We start from the raw sequence: 21,855 nt of genomic DNA, 5'->3' as shown, positions 1-21,855 counted from the left end.
AAAATATGATTGTCAGTTTTTGATGTAATCTACATAATGCTTAGAAATGTGATACAACAAATATCTAAAACAAAATAATATGACAAAAATATTTTTGTGGATTTTGTTATAAGGTTGAATGAACATCTCAGTTCCCCCCCCCAAAAAAAATCTGATTTTTCTGGCTATTCCTTGATGGGTCAGGCATTCAAGGGTTAAGAAGGGTTCATTTGAAATTCTTAGTTATGACCACTGTCAAAACTAAAATCAAGGACGACAACAACATCGCCGCCACTGTTTCATGGGCTTCGAATGCTCACAATGAAGCATGGCGCTTCATTGTTAGCATTGCTATCCCTAACCTCAGCCCATCCTAAACCAATACGAATCTGTCTAGAGACAGGCCTAATTAGCACAGTGTATACAAAGTTTCAGACGAGACAGCAATTTCACTTTTTTTTTGTTTTTTTAAAAGCAGACTACAGCTGAAACGGATCAACTTCACAACCATACAAACAAATGCAAACGGTTAGCGTGGAAGCATACTTTTGTGGCCTAAGCTTAATGGCACAGTGCCACAGCTGGACAAAAGTAAGTAGGAGTTCAAAGAGTTTTGCAGTGACTGGGGTCTGTGTGGATCCAGTGGCAGATTTGCGCATATTTGGCAGGGGTGATCCTCACCGCCACATTGAAGTCCCGCTGCTCGCCGTCCCCAACTTGCACCCACTGATGACCCGAGAACACCCCGATCACTCGACGCTGCCACTTCCCTTTCCCGCCTTCCTGTCTCAGACGGACGTAAACCCCCGCCCCGGTGGCTCCTGGCCGGGCATCGCAATGCTGGTACATCAGATCGTCGGACTCCTTCACCACCGAGCAAAAGCGGTAGACCACTTTTTCACCCTCGCGGACGGCCAGCAAGCTTTTGTCTTCGTCGTAGCTCGAGAAGTGGATTCGGGCCGGGAGGAAGGCGCGGGGCGCCACGCCGATCTCCATGAACTTCCTCTGTTTGACGGCTCGTTTCAGTTCCAGGAGGGCGTAGTCGTAGTCGGTGGCCAGGGAAGCAGAGGAGTTCCTCGAGTGGATCCATCCTTGCGGGATGCGCGTTTGTTTGACTCGTATCCAGCGAAAGACTGGCTGCCTACTGCGGGGACTGATTCCCACCCCCAAATGGGTGCTGCGAATTCTTGCTGTATCTCGAGCAATTCTATTCTTCTCTCCATCCCGCAGCTCTCCTTTTTGCTGCTTTGTTTTCCTTGCAGCTCTCTGCCGTCTCTTCCTCCTCCTCCTCCTCCCTCGTTTGTTTCGGAGTTGCAGCACTCCGACTTTCAAGCTTTTCACGCTCTCCAGATAGTAACTCCCATCATGGATGCAGTTGGCAGCCGTCAACACGTGTTTGGGGGAGACCAGGACCCCGGAGCAGCCCGTGGAAAGGCGTACGGCGGTGGCGAAAGGATAGTTGGTGATGAAATGCCAGTCGGAGATAACGAAGCGACCGTCGGCGCCGTAAACCTGCCGCTTCTTGCGACTCGGCGACGAAACGTACGCAGCCGGTCCCGTCGTGTTCCAACCTCGGAATCTGACGTCAGTGCGGGTGCATGTGCCATTGTCATACATCGTCTCATATCCCAGAATCCTCTCTTGCTCGCTTGGGTTTAAGGGCGGTAGGCCACTCTGACACTCGATACCGCACAGTTGGGTAACTTCGCCTTCCTTTGCATCCGCCGTTGGACTCCTGAACAAAGGTTTCTCTTGAAGCTGGGTTTTTTGGGCCGTCAGCACCGGAAGCTTCTGCCTGGTCCACTTGTGCACCTCGCTGCTCGCATGAGTGACAGTCACATAAAGCAGCAGACAAAGGAACTCAAAGAGGTCCATAGCGCTAAAAAGAGAAACAATCATTGGTTAATAACGTGAGGGGGGTGTGACAAGAAGAGTCGCGTAAGCGGCCATGCACAAGTTATGAGCCGCTGTTGTTTCGTTTTTTTTGCTTTGTAAAAGAGTTCAAAAAGAGAGCCGTCTTTCAGCCATTTACAAAACGAGACAAAGATTCAGCAAAAAAAGCAACATCAAAAGAAGGACTAGTCAGTTTTCAAACTCTTTGAGCAGCAGATGGCGCCAATAACTACACTTTGAAACAACTAATTAGGATCTAATCAATGTCTCTACCACATGATAAATAATCAGGGTTAAAAAATATATATACAGTATACCATGACAAAGAACTGTGCATTCCTTTCTAACATAAATTTGGGAATTATCTAAAAAATAAAAAATGCATTCAAGACAAAATACAAAACAAATTCAAAACTTACTTGGCATGTGACAAAAATGCCCCAAACAGTTTCCCGTCAAATTCTTCGAATGTTTACAAAGGCGCTCCCCGTCCAAGAGGTCAATCTTTTCCCGACGGCTAAAAATGTAGGAACTTTTGCACGGGGGTCCTCACAGATATCTACTGTGGTGTCCATCCCACTGCTGAGATGCGGGAGGCCGAGGGGGAGGGTGCAGAGGAACATGTTGATCACATGAGGACACAGTGGAGACACATGCAGAGAAGTGTTGATGTTTCTTCAGAAGGGGGGGGGGGGGCTGAGGCCTGTCTGGTTGCATTTAGTGCTTGGCAGATTAAATTTTGTTCATCGATCCATTATCTGTACTTAGGTATTCAATCGTGAGGGTCACAGGTGAAGTCGGATTTGATCCAAGCTGACTTTTGGGGAACTGCATTTATCTTGGTCGACATAAGTACAATTATGAAGAGGATGCATACTGGAGAAGTTTGAACATGAGAGCAGAGAACCATTGAGAATCAAAAACAGCAACAACAAAAGACTTTTTCAATCAGAAAAATTGTGCTTAAGATTGTACTTTGGAACAACATAAAGGTATTAAATGTTTAATTGGAATGAAACACATTAAACAATTATTTGCCAGAGTTCTGCTTCAATCTAATGGACTTGTGGTGCTCCTTCTGGGGTGTGCACCTTGGCAAACTCGGGGTAGAATGATACAGACATAAATTTACATAATGACCGCCTGGCCTCGGTAAACAACAGTAATATTAAAGAATACATGCCTGTGAGTATTCCTCTTTTATCTGTCTACATGTGTTGCTACACTGTTGGTGTCCAAATGTCTGCAATGTTTAACTGCAAGTATTAAAAAATATATAATACAGACATGAGAGGGGCTCATGTAAGTTCAACCGCAAAGCTCATTTCCTGTTGACTGTGCGTTAGGATTTTAATCACGTCTTCTTATAACTTGTGTTTTGTTATCATATAAAATGGGATTTATTTTCAGGTTATCGCAGTGTTATCTCAGGAATGGATTGCTATCTCGCTGGGAAACTTTCACTCATATTTCACATCGTTCATTCATGAAGAGACTGAATAAATATTTTGGTTGGAGGGTGTCCAGAGGAACAAATGAGAAATGCGTGTTTGCTTTTTGACAAAGCGAAAGGAACAAACTAGAGGGATGTGTACTTTATCCATCGAGTGAGCCACCCATTCATGTTTTAGCCAGTCATTTATTCAAAGCGGGAGATACACCTCCACTTGGGGGTGCCAGAGGACTTGAGGGGGAGGCATGGCAGCTTGAAAAAAAATTTTTTAAATATATATATATATATATATGTATATTGCCCTGCGATTGGCTGGCAACCGATTCAGGGTGCCCCCCGCCTACTGCCCGGGGACAGCTGGGATAAGCTCCAGCACCCCCCGCGACCCTAGTGAGGATCAAGCGGTTAGGAAGATGAATGAATGAATGAATATATATATATATATATATATATATATATATATATATATATATACACATACACACACACACACATACACACACACACACACAAATAGTTTTTTTTGGGAGGGAACATGCTGAGCTATCTGCTGCTGCTTTCAAAGCCAAAGGACCAATTGAGTTGTATTTTTTATTGACATATTTTTTACAATTATTTTTTTAATTATATATTTTTTTACATTCTAATTAGTTTTTCTGTCATAATAAAAAAATGTGCCAAAAAAAGATGCACGTTTGTATTTTTGTAGGGACAATTTAGGGCCCTCATTTGACCTCAGGAACCTAAAAGCACTACAGCCTATGCGACCTGAAGGACTTAACCCGCCCACCCCGGAGTGACTTTACTGTTCAAGCCTTTAGCTACAGCGGAAAATTATAATTCAGAGTCAATGTTGCAATCCCCAGTCTAGACAACTATGTTGTTAATTTAAAAAAAAAAAAAAAAAAAAAAAAAAAAAGCAAATACAGCAAGTTGGGTCAAGACAGCTGCAGCAGAGAGAGCGTGTGGACTTTTTTTTTTTTTTTTGTGACTCACTGTTTATTTCCAGCTGCTCCCCTCAGACTCTGGACATCCTGGCTGTGCTCTTTTAAGGCTCATCAGAAGATGAAATTCTTTTTTTTTTTTTTTTTTGAGTAGACGTCATTTACAAAAGTCAAGTTATGATATCCCTTCATCAGTAAGAAGATTGTGATTTTTTTCCCCACGCCGCAACTCTTATTTGTATGTCTTTGCCTGCTGTAGGTCTGTTTAATGTATGCACGTGTGTGGTCCATTAGTTATGTTAACAGCCGATTCAGACAGTCCTGCATTTACTCATGTATTGTATCACACAACAAGATAGGCAGACCACCACGTCCAACACTTCACAAGACGACGGCTGTGCATCAGGATATCAATGGAAGGAACATACTGAGGTCTGTCGAAGTGAAAGCAGCTGTGTTGTTGCAGCCGTTATTTTATTTTATTTTTATTTTTTTATACTCGGGGGGGGGGGGGGGCTGATCTCTGACTGACAATTCAAAGCCGCACACAGTACACTTAATGGCTGATGGCGATATTATCCTCGATCGATCTACGTCTTTATGTTTCTTTTGAAAGACATCCAGCTTGATGTGAGTACGAAGAAGTACATTTGGGAATTGAGCAGAAAAGTCATCTGTATCATGAGAGACAACGGGATACATTTTGTCCGACATGGACGACAAAGCGCCCTCCTTCCCTTTCTTCTGCTTCTTCCATCTGGGTGAACTTGTGATCCTGAGGGTTTTTTTTCCCGCCCCCAATATCTTCTCTGGGATTAAATTTTCATTTAGACTTGATATTTTGACTTCAGGGCGGCCGGGTAGTCCAGTGGTTAGCACGTCGGCTTCGCAGTGCAGAGGTACCGGGTTCGATTCCAGCTCCGGCCTCCCTGTGTGGAGTTTGCATGTTCTCCCCGGGCCTGCGTGGGTTTTCTCCGGGTGCTCCGGTTTCCTCCCACATTCCAAAAACATGCGTGGCAGGCTGATTGAACACTCTAAATTGTCCCTGGGTGTGAGTGTGAGTGCGAATGGTTGTTTGTCTCTGTGTGCCCTGCGATTGGCTGGCGACCGGTTCAGGGTGTCCCCCGCCTACTGCCCGAAGACAGCTGGGATAGGCTCCAGCACCCCCCCCCGCAACCCTAGTGAGGATCAAGCGGCTCGGAAGATGAATGAATGAATTAATTTTGACTTCAATAGGGAAAAAACAACTAAAGGCACGAGTGCTGTATGGTGGCAGTCAACTCACAAAAAGCAGCATTTCGGCAAATATCGAGCAAGTTATCAAAAAAACGAGGTGGCGAGCTGTTTAACGTCCCCCCTCCCCACAGTTTAAGTTTCCTGTCAATTTAAATCCAAAACAAAGAATAACGTGCTGCCCATTTAAAATCCCTTAAGGCCTCGCTAGTTTAATGCTGACATGCAATGGAAAACGGCATGCTAGTGGGGGCTTGACTTCCGATTTAACATTTTTTAATTCCATTTAAATAAGTGATCACTAAGTTCTTAAAAAGTACAATATTGTAAAGGGTGTTTTCCTTATCAGAACACAAAAATTAGTATTTTTTGGGGGGGTGCAGTGGGGGTGCTGGAACGGATTGATGCCATTTCCATTCATTTCACTGGGAAAAACTGATTTAAGATTATGTGAGAAATCCCCCAAAAAACCCCAACTGAAATAAAAGAAACAAAAATAATAATGAATACACGCATATACCGGTACATAAACTCTACCCTTCTATGAGAATTCTGATGAAGTTAACTATTTTCTTGGAACTTCAAACTATGACAAATATAGAATCAAAACAAACAAAAACAACGACAAAAGGAGGGCAGCAAAGGATAAAAAGACAATAAGCAACCTGATTTGTTCAATTAAAACATTGGATTAATTTTTGAGCTGTAAAATAGCACATGCTGGAAAAGAAGGATGTTTACACACACACACACAAACACACACACACGAACACACAGCTGCTGAACTCAATCTGGATCATCAAATTCCCATGGTTGAATTTCCCAAAAATCGTCCAGGAGCAAATGCGAACAGAAAACTGCGATGAGCATCTGCACGACCATAAAATTGTCTCTTTGCATGTGAACCAAAATGCTGTCCTAATTACCAATTACCGCACCACTTAAACTATATTAATCGAGCATGTATGAGGCCCATCACGTCATCAAAACATACTCCATCTGGTATCACGCTGTCCACTAAGTACTTTGTACATGCGCATCCTTGACCACGGTGAGTTCAACTGCCTCATCTCTGCAGCTCTAAACAGGAAAAGACTGTGATTATAAACACGTCGCAATTATTTATGAGACAAGAGCGAAGAATGCGGCCCGATAAATAATTGTGATAATGCGCGAGGACACCGTGCTACAATGCTCAACTGCACTAGCTTTAGGGACAAGTTTGTTGCAGAGCGAGACAATGTAAATAACCTTAAAACACACACACACACACACACAACATTTGGCAGCGACCATTGGTTTGTTTTCAGCATTTGCCATTTGTGGACATTAATCATCACGGGCGTCAAAACAAAGACATGCGTGGGCTGGATCATTTTGAAAAATAATGTCATTGTTTGGGTTTTATTGGATAGGGTTGTACTAAAATAAAGGCAAATGAATGAATAAACCAGATTTTTGTGCTTGCGTGGTGAAGTACACGAAATCTGGCTCAACCTGAGTTAGACTGGAGCCTTTCCCAGTATCAGGCAACAAAACAGTAGGCGATTTAAGAAGTGTCAGGAGAGAAAATTATACTTAATAATGCGACACATGTTGCTAAACAGGTCCGGAAATTAATTCTGTTCCATAACAACTTGCCACCTGGGAGGAGTGGCTTAGAAGAGCGATCCCTAACTTTTTTTTAATTGTTTCACAGATCAGTTGAGACGCACTGTTCGCGGATCAGCAACTTTTTCTTTTATTGCTTTTAAATTGCCAGTTTTAAAGCACTAGAACTGACAACAAAGATATTGATAGTGTAAAACGTTTTATTAGCGTATATATATATTATATTTATTTATTTTTCATTAATTTCAAACAATCTTATTCTACTGTACAACAAATGTGACAAAATATCACTGAACTATTAAATAATGGACTAATCAATCGCCTTATAGCCTAACCCGCGATTAAGGATTAACCTGTAAAAAAATGAAATTGCTCCTCAAAAGTGCAGAGTTGCTCCTCAAATTAAACCACTGATTAGCAAAAGTGCTCCTCAACGATTTTGAGCCTTGGGCTTACACATGAAGGGGGTGGAAAAAAAGGACTCTGAAGGGCAAGAAATGAGATGGGGAAACGGCGCCACCTAGAGAGATTCAACTAAACGAGCGTCCTGCAGAGGGCGCTGCAGCTCCTTTATGAGGTTGAAACGAGACCTTTTGCCAGGATGGACCACATGATTGTTGGACCAAGAACTGAATTATATCAAGGGGATTATTTGTGACACTTTTAGGGGATTATTAAATGCTTTATTTTGGCATGTGGGAAAAATATGTTTGCGGGAGTTGTCCCCTACATAAGTACACACTTTAAGTCAGTAATTGATCCCGGTGTTAAAAAAGATTTGCTCAGATTTCCTGTTTTGTTCATGGAGGGGGCGGGGGTGTCGAGTGTTCTTGTTTCACAAAGATGCACACTCAAGAGTTTTGAGTCAACGTGAACTCAGGGAGAATATATGAAACACAGGCACACTGTAGTTTTGACTACCTGTTTGTACTGCCGTGTCCTCGGCTACAGCTGGTTTGCTTTTCGGATGCAGAGTCGTGCTCGCTGGAGTCGTTTTTGGAGTTGAAGTAGTTTGCCAGCTGTGGACAAACAGAAAAGAGGAAGAGCTGCAGTGTGGCTTGCGCAGACGGGGCACGTCAGCGAATCTCATTAGTGGGCTTGTGGGAGTTTAGTGGGGGCTTATAAATGCACTCTTCAAGGTGGACTCTGGTCGGCGGAAGTGTCCGGGTTCAAATCAATGGGAAATAGTGTTTAGCTTTAGAGATACACATTAGGACATGCATGCTTTACGTCACAGATAAGAATACTGTACAGAATATACAGACAGCTGTAAGAAAAAAAAGACTGCAGTATAAATTAAAAAAAGAATTTTAAAATTTGGAAATTTAGTGGGACCTTGACTTACCGATGCACCGACGTTGAGCCGTCTTTGGATTTTTTGTTGTTTTGTGCTGAGGAGGTACAAGGGCTTCAGATTGTTATTGTGATGTCTTGGCTGTCATACGTAAAACAAAGAGATTACACATTGCATATTTAAAGCAAGCACACGACTCTGTCTTCAGAATGCGCCTTTAGCTTGATGCTAACAAATGTGAAATACCATTGATCGGCGAAAATGGATCGTCATGGTGAAGCCATTCAGCACTGAATAGCAGGATCACAACACTCACAAGAATATATTCTTTATCCTCTTTGAGAAACAGCTAATTGTAGGCTGCTGAGTCACTCTTTGTCTCTGTATGACTTTTTATACTGCCCCTCCGTGGCCATGGTGGGCAGGCCAGAAGCAGGAGCAGCACAACGCATTGAAGTGAAGCCTTCAATCTTGACGTACAAACTGTTTAATTCTTTACATTTGATTTATTTTCTATAAGTACAATTTTATATTGTTTTTTTCCCTTCTTTAAAAAAATGTGATTCAGAGCACAACTTTCTGGGTTTTTTTTTTTAAATGGTCATTCTAATCTTTGTCTTTTGAAGGTTTGTTGAAGTCCCAATAAAAGGTTTAGCGGAATACTTCCTCCCTTGACTAATGAAAATCCAGACAAAAGAGTAAAAATAGGCGGGAACGCGGAAGAGGGTTGAAGGCACGTTTTGCTAATGGGCTCACTGTAATCCCTTAATGAACTTCCACATGGAATGGCAAAAATGGATATGGCTGGAGAATGGGGAATCGGTGGGCTTGCAATGCAGTCATCATTAAAAGTGAGTTCTGTTTGGATTTTTATTTTTTTTGAAGCAGTGAAAGAAATCTTTTTTTACAAGCCGCAAATTTCTAAAGCGTGTTACGAAATCGACACAAGGTCAGTCACTTGTCCATGCGGGGCACAAAGCGCGAACTGCGCACCCTGATCCTGACCTTTTGCGGGCGGACGACAAGCCCTGTCAGAAATCCCCCGCGGCAATCCGCCGATGTCGTCAGACGGCACAGAGCAAGCCGGTGTCATCCACTTGACGGGTCAGAGGGCCATGTAAGTCGCCATTTCGCCCTCAGAGTCACGAGCGCCAAGTCTGACATTGAGCCTCCTGATGAATGGGGGAAAGTGGGAGAGTGCAGCCCGCCGTCTCGGGTTCGTCGGTGCCGCCGAAACGGCAAAATTCACTCCGAAACGATTTGTTTAGTCATGCTCAAGCTTAAGGTACACCTCAATGCCAGTTCATGGCTCATGACTCGACTATGAGACGGATTTTGAAGTCTTCAGGTTATTTATTTTTTTTTTTTACACTATCCACCCAAAGTCCGATAAACAGAGTAGGGATGAATGACTTTGGAAACGAATGTCAAAGTGGGGAAAATATGTTATGGTCTGATGAATTATAAATAGGCAAAAGTTGAAACAAAAACAAACAAACAAAAACCTCTTCTCTTACTCGATCAAAATAAATTACAATAATAGCATTTGTAATACGAATATGCTTTGTAATATATATAAATGAAGGGTTAGGTTCAGCAACAGGTGAAATCTTTGGCGGGGGGGCGGGGGGGGAAGCCATAAATTAAAATGCATGGTCAAATAGATTGCGCAATCTTCCATAAATCAAACTTAAAAAACAAAACAAAAAAAACCCTCCCAAACCCGATGTGCTCGGAAAAGTAATGACAATTTTTAAAATCAGCACTGAAATTATCCTTAAGCCATTTTTGATTCAAAATTGCTGTGGAGCAGTGTAATTATTTGCTGCAATTATGAGAAAATCCAGGTACAAATCCTCTGCTCATGCGAGTGTGAATGTGTGTGATCGCGCACACATATACACACCCATGCACACACACACACACACACACACACACACACACACACACAGACACACCTGGTAATCTGCAGTAAGATGGTTTATGGGCTTGTCTGCCGTGACGCAAGTATGCTGGCTGACAGATTCTCCCTGACAACTAACAAAGGCGCAGCAGCCCACAAGCCCGCGCAGCCCTACTTCTTGAGAAACAGGGTCACACTGGATCACGGTCCTCCACTGACTTTTTCCCCCCCAATTGTGCGCGATCAAAGTAAAGAATAAAAGTTATAAGTCCGTGTGGAGGAGGAGCAGGTACATTGGTGATGCAAGGGCACGCTGCACAAACCTACCCTTAATTCATTTAATTGCATATAATTAGTCACATTGTTTAATTGACCGACAACTTGATAGGTGTTTTTTGTATTTAACTGTGGGCGTGCACATTTAGTTTTGTTTTTTTTGTTTGTTTTCAAATGATGGGTTCAAGGAGTTCTTTTGAGTTCAGTGGGAATCGACAGGTCGCAACTGTCCAGCTCTTTCAGTGACAAACAAAAACATGATTGTCTAGCTATACTGTAGGTACACATCAAATTATCAATATTTTAAGTTTTACAATCAAACAGAATATATAGAATGTATCGGTATGGATTGGCAGTGCAGCGGAAGCTGACGATCGATCACCTGGATCGAGCTTACGCTTAAAACCCCGGAATGTCTTACTTGGATCGAAAGCGTGTGCGGGTTTATGATTGGCTGTAACATCTGGAACTTTGCGATGCAATTCAAGATTGTGAATTGCAGCAAAACCAGCGGATGACAGGCAGCCACTAATGAAAACGAGCTGCCAAACCCAGCACGCTGCAAAAGTCAGTTTTGCTGGGTAGGGCGGCCTTAGGCGCCTGTTGAAACTGAAGTGAATCAAAACAAGTCTCAGTGTGCACGTGTTTAAAAAAAAAAAATCATTACAACAATGCAAACGGCAGTCTGAGGGGGTCTAAAACATACGCTGACAGAAAATACAGACAGGGACTCTTCAACAGGTCGGGCAGGGGTATGAGAAGCTTGTATAAGACAATCATTCAACTGAGAAATTCAGTTTTGTTTTGTTTTTATCTCTATGACCACTAGAAATTCCATGACGAGCTTTCTTGTATCCTAATTATGTTTGAGCAAGATGTGACTAAAAAAATATATATATACCAACACAATATCTATATGGGGTTGCGATCACTTCCATATAACTTCAGTTTGAATGTGAATGGTTCATTCTGAACCCAAGAGGGTGTGTGCACTTGTGCAACCATATTACCACATTGTTTATTTTTACTTCCCCTCTCTGAATTCTTGTGCTTTCCGCTCCCTTTATTAGATTAACGGTGAAAAAGGGACAATTTTGTGTCATTTTTATTAGATAACAAACTTGGCATTTGAACAGGGGTGTGTGGACTTTTTATATCCACGGCATCTACGCCGCCACAAACGATATATCGTCATGGGCAGACCAATGAATTAAATGCGCGTTGGAGTGGCCGAGTTGTGACTTTTCCTTGGTGAAATATATATAATGTGGTTTTGCTCAGTCAAAAGGTTCGGTACACTGTACTGCTCGAGTGAATGGCATTCTCAAGTCCCGCCCCCGCTCCCTACCCCGGAGATGCCGCCTGTCAATCAACGCGAAAACAGCCCCGCCCACCTTCTCCCCCTCTGACAGTCAGACGGGAAGCCGGCCACAGACTCGCCCTTTACAGCTGCGCAACTTCAAACTCGATGACATCACGCGCCGTCAGCAACGGACAAAGGGGGCAAAATGTGAGTGATCGGAAAGACATAACGCCGCTGGATAAAAGTAGTTGCGAGAAGACTGCAAAGTTGTTTTCACTCTCGTTGAGACGCGTGCGCCAAAATAGTGCGCGGTAAAGAGGACTGTCGGGGAGAACGTTTGGACACCATGGTGGATTAAAAGTGGACACAAAAGTGCGATTTGACAGCTCAAAAGACGTTTTGTTGTTGTTTGCACGTTGCGACGCGTGTGTTTAAGTCCACCGGAGCTTTGACTCGATGTCATGGACAAGTCGGAGGACTGAAAGTGGGGACACGGAGGGGGCAGTTCTGTAGTTGATGCCGACCCAGTTTGCGAGGCGGTGCGCGGTGACTAATAAGCAACAGGTCCAAGCGGCTGCTGAATTCAATTTGTCTGGAGACTGCAGAAAGGCCAAGTAACGAGAAGCATATTTGATTTCGCTACGCCGTATGCGCGCGAGAGACGGATTCCGGTGCGTCGAAGTTGCCCCGGCAACTCTTTCGGGACTTTGAAAAGAAAAAAAAACGTTTTTGACAAGGAATTCAATTGAGGATGGGTGACCATGCGGACGGCGGGGAGAACGTGAACCTGAGTGTGCTCAACTGGGAGCAAGTGCAGCGTCTGGATGCCATTCTGGCCGGTTCCATCCCCATCCACGGCCGCTGGAGCTTCCCCACGCTGGAGGTGAAGCCGCGCGACATCGTCAAGGCGGTCCGCAGCCGAATGGAACAAACGCACATTCGCGTCCGCGAAGTGCGGCTCAACGGTTCGGCGGCCAGCTACGTGCTGCACGAGGACAGCGGACTGGGGTGGAATGACCTGGACCTCATCTTCTGCGCCGAGCTGAAGGGGGAGAAAGAATTCCAGATCGTCAAAGATTTGGTGCTGGACTGCCTGCTGGACTTATTGCCTGAGGAAGTGAATAAGGAGAGAATCACACCCTTGACGCTAAAGGTAAATGTATGAATGTGTAATATAGCAGTCGGGGGCATATAACGAACGTGGGGGGTGGGGGGGGGGGCATTAGGTTGCAGCGGGTGGGTTGTGTGTGTGTGGGCGGGGAGGGGTCACTTTGTGCACCCCCAATAAACAGCAGAAATGCTAATTTTCTGTCAAAAAGAAAAACAAAACAAAGGTAAAAGTTCAGCTGTTCCAGGAGGCTTTTCCTGACATTTTTTGCTGACTGCTTGATGAAAGCCTGGTTCCATCTGGGGGAAAAAAAAACAAAAACCCTCAAGCATCATGCTGCTGCTGACATCATGCTTGAATTTGTTCTTTTGAATTTGCATTTTCACCAAACAATACTTTTTTTTAGAATTTGGGCCAAAAGGTTCCACCTCAGGTTTTCTAACCAGATTCCTTGATGACCTTTCATCAATTTTGGAGGCTCGTCCAGTTCTCAATAATGTCAGTTGTTCCATTTTTTGAACACATAATGATTGCTATCTTCACTAAACCCACCGTGCCCCCACCCATGGTCTATTTAATACCCTGTAAATTATTTTGGACCCTTCTCCTGACGAATACTATTGAACAATAAGAACCCTCCTGGTGCAGTGGAAGCTGTCCGCAGGCGTGATTTAAAAAAATAATGCCAGTGAAAGCATACTAGAACAGCTGCCCTTTATATCGGGTTAAACAGAACTTTAAGTGCACATTCAAAAAAAAGAATTGAAATGACATAATTTTTCAAAGCGATTCTATCTAATCCAACTGGATTCGGATCCACTTGAATAAGTGGCCCCAAGTGCTGACATCCACATTGTTAATAAAAGTAAAAAGTTAAACACAATCTATTATCGACCCCATCCTGAGATGGTCTGACACAGGAAGTTAGGTAACACAAGCAGTCTTTGTGCAACAAGAAAGAAGCTGGGCGGTTTTTTCGAAAATGCCACCTTTGTGGTTTACCCCTTGGACTAGTTCTGCTTTTTTTTTTGTACATGCCCCGATGATATACTACTCCTATGCGATCCATTAATGTACATTTTGGAAAATGAAGGGTTACTGTTTTGAGTATCTTGCATAACTATATGCATGAGCACCGGGCGAGAACCCGATGACAAATTCCTAGCATTGTGATGCTAACAGGTTAGCCGCCTGGCAGTGCGACGGCATCCCAGTGAAGGATAATTTATTACACTTTCTGAGGTGGGGCCTAATTATAGGTATGGTTTATGGTACTGCGTTGGCTGATTCTTTGGATACAAAGTACGTTTGGGGTTCTTGTTCTATGCTGTGGTAAATTAAAATTCTTACCAAGTGATTGGCTGGTGACCAGTCCAAAGTGCCGTCGGCCCTTTTTGGCTACTCCGGAAATGACGGTACCAAAACTAATTGAAAAATACATTTTATTTTTAAATCCCTTCAATGTTGCGATTTGTTATAAGATCATTTTTTACAAGGTCCTTTTACCATTATGCATAAATTATTTTTTTTTATTAATTTCCCTAATTGAGCCTTTAGTCACAAGCTGCTTCTCAATGTTTTTTTTTTTTTTTTACAGGAGGCCTACGTGCAAAAGATGGTGAAAGTGTGCAATGACACGGACCGCTGGAGCCTCATCTCGCTGTACAACAACCGCGGCAAGAACGTGGAGCTCAAATTCGTGGACTCCCTGCGGCGGCAGTTCGAGTTCAGCGTGGATTCCTTCCAGATCTGCCTGGACTCGCTGCTACTCTTCCACGAGTGCTCGGAGCACCCGATGACCGCTTCTTTCCATCCCACTGTCTTTGGCGAGAGCGTCTACGGTGACTTCCCCGTCGCCCTCGACCATCTGCGCAAGCGCCTCATCTGCACTAGGAGCCCCGAGGAGATCCGGGGCGGGGGCCTGCTCAAGTACTGCCACCTGCTGGTGCGGGGCTTCCGCGCGGCCTCCGATTCGGAGATGAAACTCTTGCAGCGCTACATGTGCTCGCGCTTCTTTATCGACTTCTCCGACGTGGGCGATCAGAAACGCAAGCTGGAGTCCTTCCTGCAGAACCACTTTGTGGACTTGGAGGACAGGAAGTATGACTACCTGGCCGTACTGTACAAAGTGGTGCAGGAGAGCACCGTGTGCCTGATGGGCTACGAGCTGCGGCAGACTCTCGGCCTCATCTCCTCGCTGGCGTGGCGAGCGCTGGCCGAGCAGAACGCCATCCCCAACGCCGCCAACGTCACCTGCTTTTACCAGCCCGCCCCGTACGTCTCCAACTGCAACTTCAGCAACTACTACGTGGCCCAGGTCCAGCCCCTCTTCGCTTGCCCACCCTCGCCGCCCCGACATTACACCCCCCCCCTCGCAGCATCCCATGCACGCCACCTGGCTGCCCTGTAACTAGAACCTGCACTACGGTCGTGCGCTCGAGGAATTTCTCGGAAACATGCATTGCTTTGTTGTTCTTTCGTGGGTTGGCTTGAGTCAGGCCAGTGGTTCTCAAACTTTTCCCAAGAGCCCGCCCGATTAATCAGCAGGCCGATTAAATCAGATGACAGTCGCTCTTCTAAAATTGTCCAAAATCCGTTAAAAAAAAATCGTCCAATTTTTGATTCTTCTTCTTTTTTCCTAGGAAAAAAATTGTAAAAACTACACTGGTTTGTTGAGAAAGGAGTGTCCCGGCTTCCAAGTTTTGAGATACGAGTCATAATTTTGTCAGATTTTATTTTATTATTTTTTTGCTTTGAATTGCGAGCGCAAACTCGAAATTAGAGCGGTAACAAAATGCCATTGACGAGCTGAGAGTTAGCATCGAGAGTTGCAGTTTTAGAATCAAGGGATGTTTGAACATAAATGGTGGAGCAACACAGACAGACAGTATCATACTCAGAGGCATGAATTTTGTAACCTTCGGAAAATGACTGTTTCAGACTTCTTCTACTACTCTCAGAGTAGAAGAAGTCCGAGCCACTGGACATTTAATATTTTCAAAAGACACAGCAACAGTCTGAACATTTAACTCAGCGAGGAAGCACGCAGACCACTAAAACTGAAAAAAAAAGGGAAGGGTAAACGAGGACAAGGAACCCGTGTCAAAGAGCTGATGCTTGTTTTTTTTTTTTTTTGTGCTTTCCCGACACTTGACCTTTTTGGCTACAGTACTCACGTTAGAGACTTATGCAAATCACATCCTCTTTAATGACAGACGATTGAATGAGAGGCTCGAGATGTTGAGTCACGGTCAAATCTAGCGGCGGGCTTTCTGTCAGTTACCATGTGACACTTTTGATAATGCAAAAAAAAAAAACGGGAAGTAACTATTTGCAATTTGATAAAGTCGACAAGAGAAACAACAAAGCAATGCATGCTTGAATTCTTCCTCAGCAAGTAATAAGTGCCTTAAAAAAAAGGGGGGGGGGTATATATTTTTGCATTTTCTGTGGGGGGAAGGGCGGTAGGGGTCAGTGGTATATATGTTCAATCATGAATGGATTGCTTTACAAAGTTTACCGATGCTGGGGGGGGGGGGGGGGGGGGGGTCAGGATTTTTACACTGAGGCACCAAGCAATTTTCGTGTTTTTATTTTGGTAGTTCTAACTTCTCGTGTGAAACACAGGCCGATTACCAGAGAGGAAGTAACAACATCATTGGACGGAGACGCAGAGAATCAAAAGGAAGCGGTCGAGTGGTTTGATATATGAAAAAATGCTTACGCGAATAAAATGGAAGGGGGAAAAACAAGGCATTTCAGATGGTTTCATTTCTTATCAACTGGGTCGAGTCGGCGGCGAAATGCTGAGGTGGACAAAATAAAAGCCATTCTCCACTCACAGTCTTTCTCCTCAGTCAATGCAATGGTTAGTTTCCTGTACTTTGTTGGTTTCACATGTAGGGGGAGTGGGGGGGGGGGGGCTCCTCGGTTAACAACAGAGTCACAACTGCGGAGACCTAAGACAAAGCTCGGGATGGAGGTTCCTTGATCTATTAATGAACCGCTCTTTGAATATACTGTATAGATATATTTTTTTAACAAGATGGGAGAATCTTCCCGTGAATGTTCGGAACTTTCCGCGTCAGTGTGATATCGAGCAGATGAATTCGGCCTCGGATGTGCGAACACTCTCCATGTTTGTCTCGCTCGATTGAAGACGCGATTTTACTTGCGATTGAATTGGCAGTTCACAGTAGGGATGGACGTCATTTCTAACTGTCGCAAAAAAAAAATCAATAAATGTATGGGGACCTGTTTTTCTATCAATCACAGTTTTTGTACAGTTTGTCTATTTTTGGGTGATGTACTACACCCGGTGATGCGCAGCTCTCTTGTCACTTGTGCGCCGTTGAGCGTCCCTGGTGTATTTTATTATTACTTTTTTTTTACTATTCTTATGCCAATTGTGATGGTGTGCATATGTTCAATTTGAATGATTTAAAGTAAAAAAAAAAAATGACAAGAGTGCGTCAGTTCGTTCACGCTTTCAGCATCCGCTTGCCGGCCCAACAGTGGAAAGTAAAAGTCGGCATGGGGTCAACGCTCGAAGGTGCCCCCCCCGCACTTGGCCTCTGCCAGCCAGTGACAGCTGAACCGAGGGATTTCCCCTGGCAGAGACGTCACCGACAAGCCGACGGCCGTCATCGCGTCCGCTTGCTAAACCTCATTAGCTTGTGTTGGCACGGGTTATCTTGATCACAAACCCCCCCCCTCCCAAAAAAAAAAACACTTCAGATATTACTACCGGCATAGCCTCGGCCTCCTGGCGATTGCGTGCAAATGGATAGTGAGACCCGCAGCTGTCACTTTCCCTACGAGTAAAACTCATTCATTTACTTACACTCACAAAAAGTGTAAGTAAATGAATTTCAGATGGTTTCATTAGGCAGGCATTAGGAGTGAAATTTCAAGATGAACATGAAATGCCGTTACAAGTGAACTTGCACTTTGAAATGCACACGTTCATATTTTCGGTTATTTTTGCTTGCTTTTGAACAAGAAGCTAAATGCTACATTATGCCACAGAGGTCCGATCCATAAACGGACCAACACACTTTGTGGTGGTTCAATTAGAATTGTAATGTTAGCATTTTGACAAAAGACCAAGATGACACCTCACAATTGAACAGCACGACCAAACAAGAAGGAAGTGGCCAAAAAAAAAAAAATCTATCAAGTCTATTTAATTTACGGTACAATCGATCCGGCTAATCGGCCCAGACCTATAGCAAACATTTGCAAATAATTGAAGACCATTGAAATACAATGGGGAAAACATGATCAAACCCTAAAAAGTCTTCCCAAAATGGTGATAAATGTTCAATACGCGGGACATGATGGAGAAAAAAAAACCTTAAAAATTAAAGGGGGGGGGGGGGGACTTTGGATGACGAACAATGGCAGCACACAAGATCCCTGCAGTGAACGAGATTGCATTTGCTGGAAAGTCTTTGCGCGCTCAGCACATTTATGACATTATCACCGACTTTGCATAAATGCAAAACATCTGCCGATCAGATCCAGCCGATCAGATCGGTGTACAATCTAACCGATATGCTAAACACAACATCAATGTCATCCTGTGCTAAATAAGCCTGAGAACGAACACTAAATTTAGAACCACCCCCAGCCACTGTAAAGACATTAGGCCATCTCCAGAAAGCCGATTATCATTCCTCGGTATGTACTATGTCACTGCGCAAAGATTTACTGTCCACCCGCCAAAGCTCACTCTCACTGGAAAGAATACCGACAAAAAAAAAAAATGCATCCCACTTCCTTATCAAGGGTTCAGCGGGAAGTGAGATCAAGGGATTGAGGTGTTTTTGCACAGTGAGAGAACAGGGACCAGAACAGGGAGAGATGTAGTGCAAAAAGGAGCAACCCCAGAGCCCTTTTTTTTTTTTTTTAAAAGAATTCAACCTATGCACGAATGATTTGTTGACATTTCAAACCCCAAGAATTCACCTCAGGACATTAGAGAAAATGTGCTAATGAGTTAAGAGGCACTGCTAGAGGCAACAGTTTTGCATGAATTATCAGATAAGAGTTGGAGTACATCCAAGACCGGTTGCACATATAGACAAGCATTCACCCTCAGCCAATTGAGAGTCTTTGTTTCAAATCAGACACCAAAGAAAAAATTTTTCTTGAGATCTCTGGAGCCCCTTTAACAAATGGAAATTGCACAGCATCTTTATGGTATAGCGTGCTAGCCTGCTACTAAAATGTCCCTTCTCGTAACCCAAGTGGTGGCGAAAATAACGACGCCTATGATGCTTCGGAAAGTCGGTTCGGAAACCCTCGAAATGAATAATTAAAAAGCTATTTTTTTAAATCTAAATGGAGGTTGACGGCTTGTAAGAAGTGACGTGTATGGATTGCGAACTATATTACGAGAAGTTTTAACAGACTCTGAAAAATCTTCAGTGACCCAAATGTGCATGTTTTTCAAATGCAGGCAGAAGAGGAAGTCCGCAGACAAATCGACGTAAAATTGGGGAAGAACTTTTCACACCCAGCACATAACAAAAATAAATACATGAATATGTAAGGAGACACTATAAAAACTTTGATATCGCGAAAATCTGCAATACAGCGGGGGTGCGAAAACTGATCGTCCGTATATCGGGATACAGGGCGTGCTTTTAATTAAAATACATTTCTCCATTCGGAGCGATCGCTCACATGCATGTCTGCGGTATCAGAACGTTGTATAAGGGTTTTGGTATGTTCCCAATTTGCAGATGCACAACTCTCGGCTCAGTAAATGTTGGCTAAGAAAGCAGAACAGCCAGTATAGTTCCCTTTCTCCACCCGGGACTTGCTACATGTGAAGGCGACGGATGTGGCATGGGTGACTTCATGAGCAACCAAGGTCACACACACACACACGTACACACACACACACAAAATACTGATACATACGGAATTACTTATACTGTACAGTTGTGTGTGTGTGTGTGAGAGAGAGAGAAACAGGAAATATAAAACTTGTTGATGCGGTCATCATCGCAAACACACTCTCGCATCTACAAACTGCAGTTATGTTGGAAATGGACCAGTTGGAACAGCAGCAGGGCCAGAGTCCAGCTCCTTCCAGCCCAGATCACAGGTCAACAAGTAAATCAAACGACAGCCAGACTGTGAGAAACAACAAGTTGTGTGTGTGTGTGTGTGTAAGAGTGGACTGACAAGAATGCTCTTACTGTGTGTATGTGTATTGATTGATCAATTTTTGGTGAGGTGAGAAGCGTTGAAATACAGTGGCGCCTTCAAATACAAGATGAATTTGTTCTGTGACGAGACTCAAATTATTTCTCTTTAAAAATTGATGGAAATTCAGTTCATCTGTTTAAGCAGAGAGTGCCAACATATTTTAATAAAATGTAAATTAAACAATTTGTGCATCATGATTAATGCATCGCGGCTCCCTTATGTTGTGTGAGAATTAACCAGAGGGTGACAGTAAAATAAAGTCATGCAGACAAATGAAAAAGACTTTCACTCGACTAATGGAAGTGGTTCATTAAACCGCGGTCATATAAGTCGTTTTTCATAGAGGGTAAAAAACAAATTGGCTGAGTATTGTTTTATCATCTGTCCATGTGAGTTGCTTCACCGTTTGTGTTCAAATATCTGTTTGTCCACATAGCTGCTTTTCCTTAGCCTCTCGACAGAATTTCCCAGTACGTGTTAACATCATTAAAATGGCTGGCTTGAAAACAAAGCCGACATTTTTGGTGAAGATTTCTTCACGATGTCAAACTGCTGCTTGTTCTGGAACGAGCTCAGTTAAGTTCACCGTCCAACTCTCAAATCTCAATTTTTTGTTCAAATCAAAGCATGGGGGGAAAATTAATTATTCTTCATATTATGGCAGACAGCACGCTTACAATTTTGTGGAAACAGTTTGGGAAAGGCCCTTTTCTTTTGCCAGTACACAAAGACAGATCGATAAAGTTTTGCTTGGATGAGCCGACGTGTAAGAAAATGCCTTTTGGATAAACTGGAAGAGAGATTGCAGCAGAGCACGCCTCAGCCCAAACATTGAATCATTCGTGTTCTTGGACATGTCATAGATGCCATTCGCCTCCAACTGGAGATGCAGAACACTGGGAATACAAATGCACACACGTGCATGCGCACCCACAGTATTTCCCACAGAAGCTCTCTAAATTACCCTAAAATTGTTTGGTGATATCATGGAGAATTTGTTGTTGTTTTTTTTCTAACACTAGAAACACAAGTACTAACACATTCCCACAGACACACTCCCAAGCTGTGTAAAGTCTTCCCAGAAGAGTGGAAACTGTTTAAGCATCAGGACCAGGTGTCACAAAATTTCCATGCGCACAGTGTGTGAAGTTTCCCTCCCGCGTTTTTTATTTGATTCATTTGCGGAGGACTTTGCTATTAGAGATTAGGGGGGAAAAAAAGACAGCAACGATCTGCAAAATCAGTGTTGATTACAAAGCATAACCATATAAACATTAATAATAACACTCATAAGTCATACTTGTTGGATACACCAATCGTCATGAGAGTTTTCCGTGACATCAGATGCCAAACAGCCGTCTGGGCTGCAGTCATAAATCTGACTCATCCACAATCTTAAGTGTTTATGCCGGCCTGTGTAAACGCTGGCCAGCTGGACGGAGGCCAGCGCTGGAACAGAGATTAGCTTGTTTCGGGGCAGAGGGTGGGCGGCCTCCGGCAACACAGCCGATGATGTGGAACCCGACACATCGTGGTGGAAGCGATTGGCTTGTTTGTGCAAGAAGATCTGGAGACTTGCTGTAAAATAACGACAACAACAACAAAACAAAACCAGTAATAGATAGGTATTGTCTCTA

At 43.6% G+C, this 21,855-nt stretch overlaps 2 protein-coding genes across 2 annotated transcripts; one reads left to right on the top strand and one right to left on the bottom strand.

Moving 5' to 3' along the window:
- LOC127591945 (inactive serine protease 35-like) lies at positions 1-2,593 on the bottom strand. The gene is made up of 2 exons (XM_052052232.1): positions 2,288-2,593; positions 1-1,858 (listed from the first exon to the last, which is right to left on the bottom strand). The coding sequence occupies exons 1-2, from the start codon at positions 2,296-2,298 to the stop codon at positions 583-585; spliced, it is 1,287 nt and encodes a 428-aa protein (XP_051908192.1). The 5' UTR covers positions 2,299-2,593; the 3' UTR covers positions 1-582.
- Positions 2,594-10,945: 8,352 nt separating this feature from the next.
- Positions 10,946-16,840, top strand: LOC127591836 (terminal nucleotidyltransferase 5A-like). Its single transcript, XM_052052071.1, is given in 3 exon segments — positions 10,946-13,042; positions 14,595-15,362; positions 15,364-16,840. Coding segments are annotated over 3 exon segments (1,218 nt in total). The 5' UTR covers positions 10,946-12,640; the 3' UTR covers positions 15,412-16,840.
- Positions 16,841-21,855: the final 5,015 nt, after the last annotated feature.

Source organism: Hippocampus zosterae, chromosome 19, assembly GCF_025434085.1.
Source record: "Hippocampus zosterae strain Florida chromosome 19, ASM2543408v3, whole genome shotgun sequence".
Classification (NCBI taxonomy): domain Eukaryota; kingdom Metazoa; phylum Chordata; class Actinopteri; order Syngnathiformes; family Syngnathidae; genus Hippocampus; species Hippocampus zosterae.
Note: the sequence above shows the minus strand (reverse complement) of the source record. Positions and strands in the feature narration are given on the sequence as shown.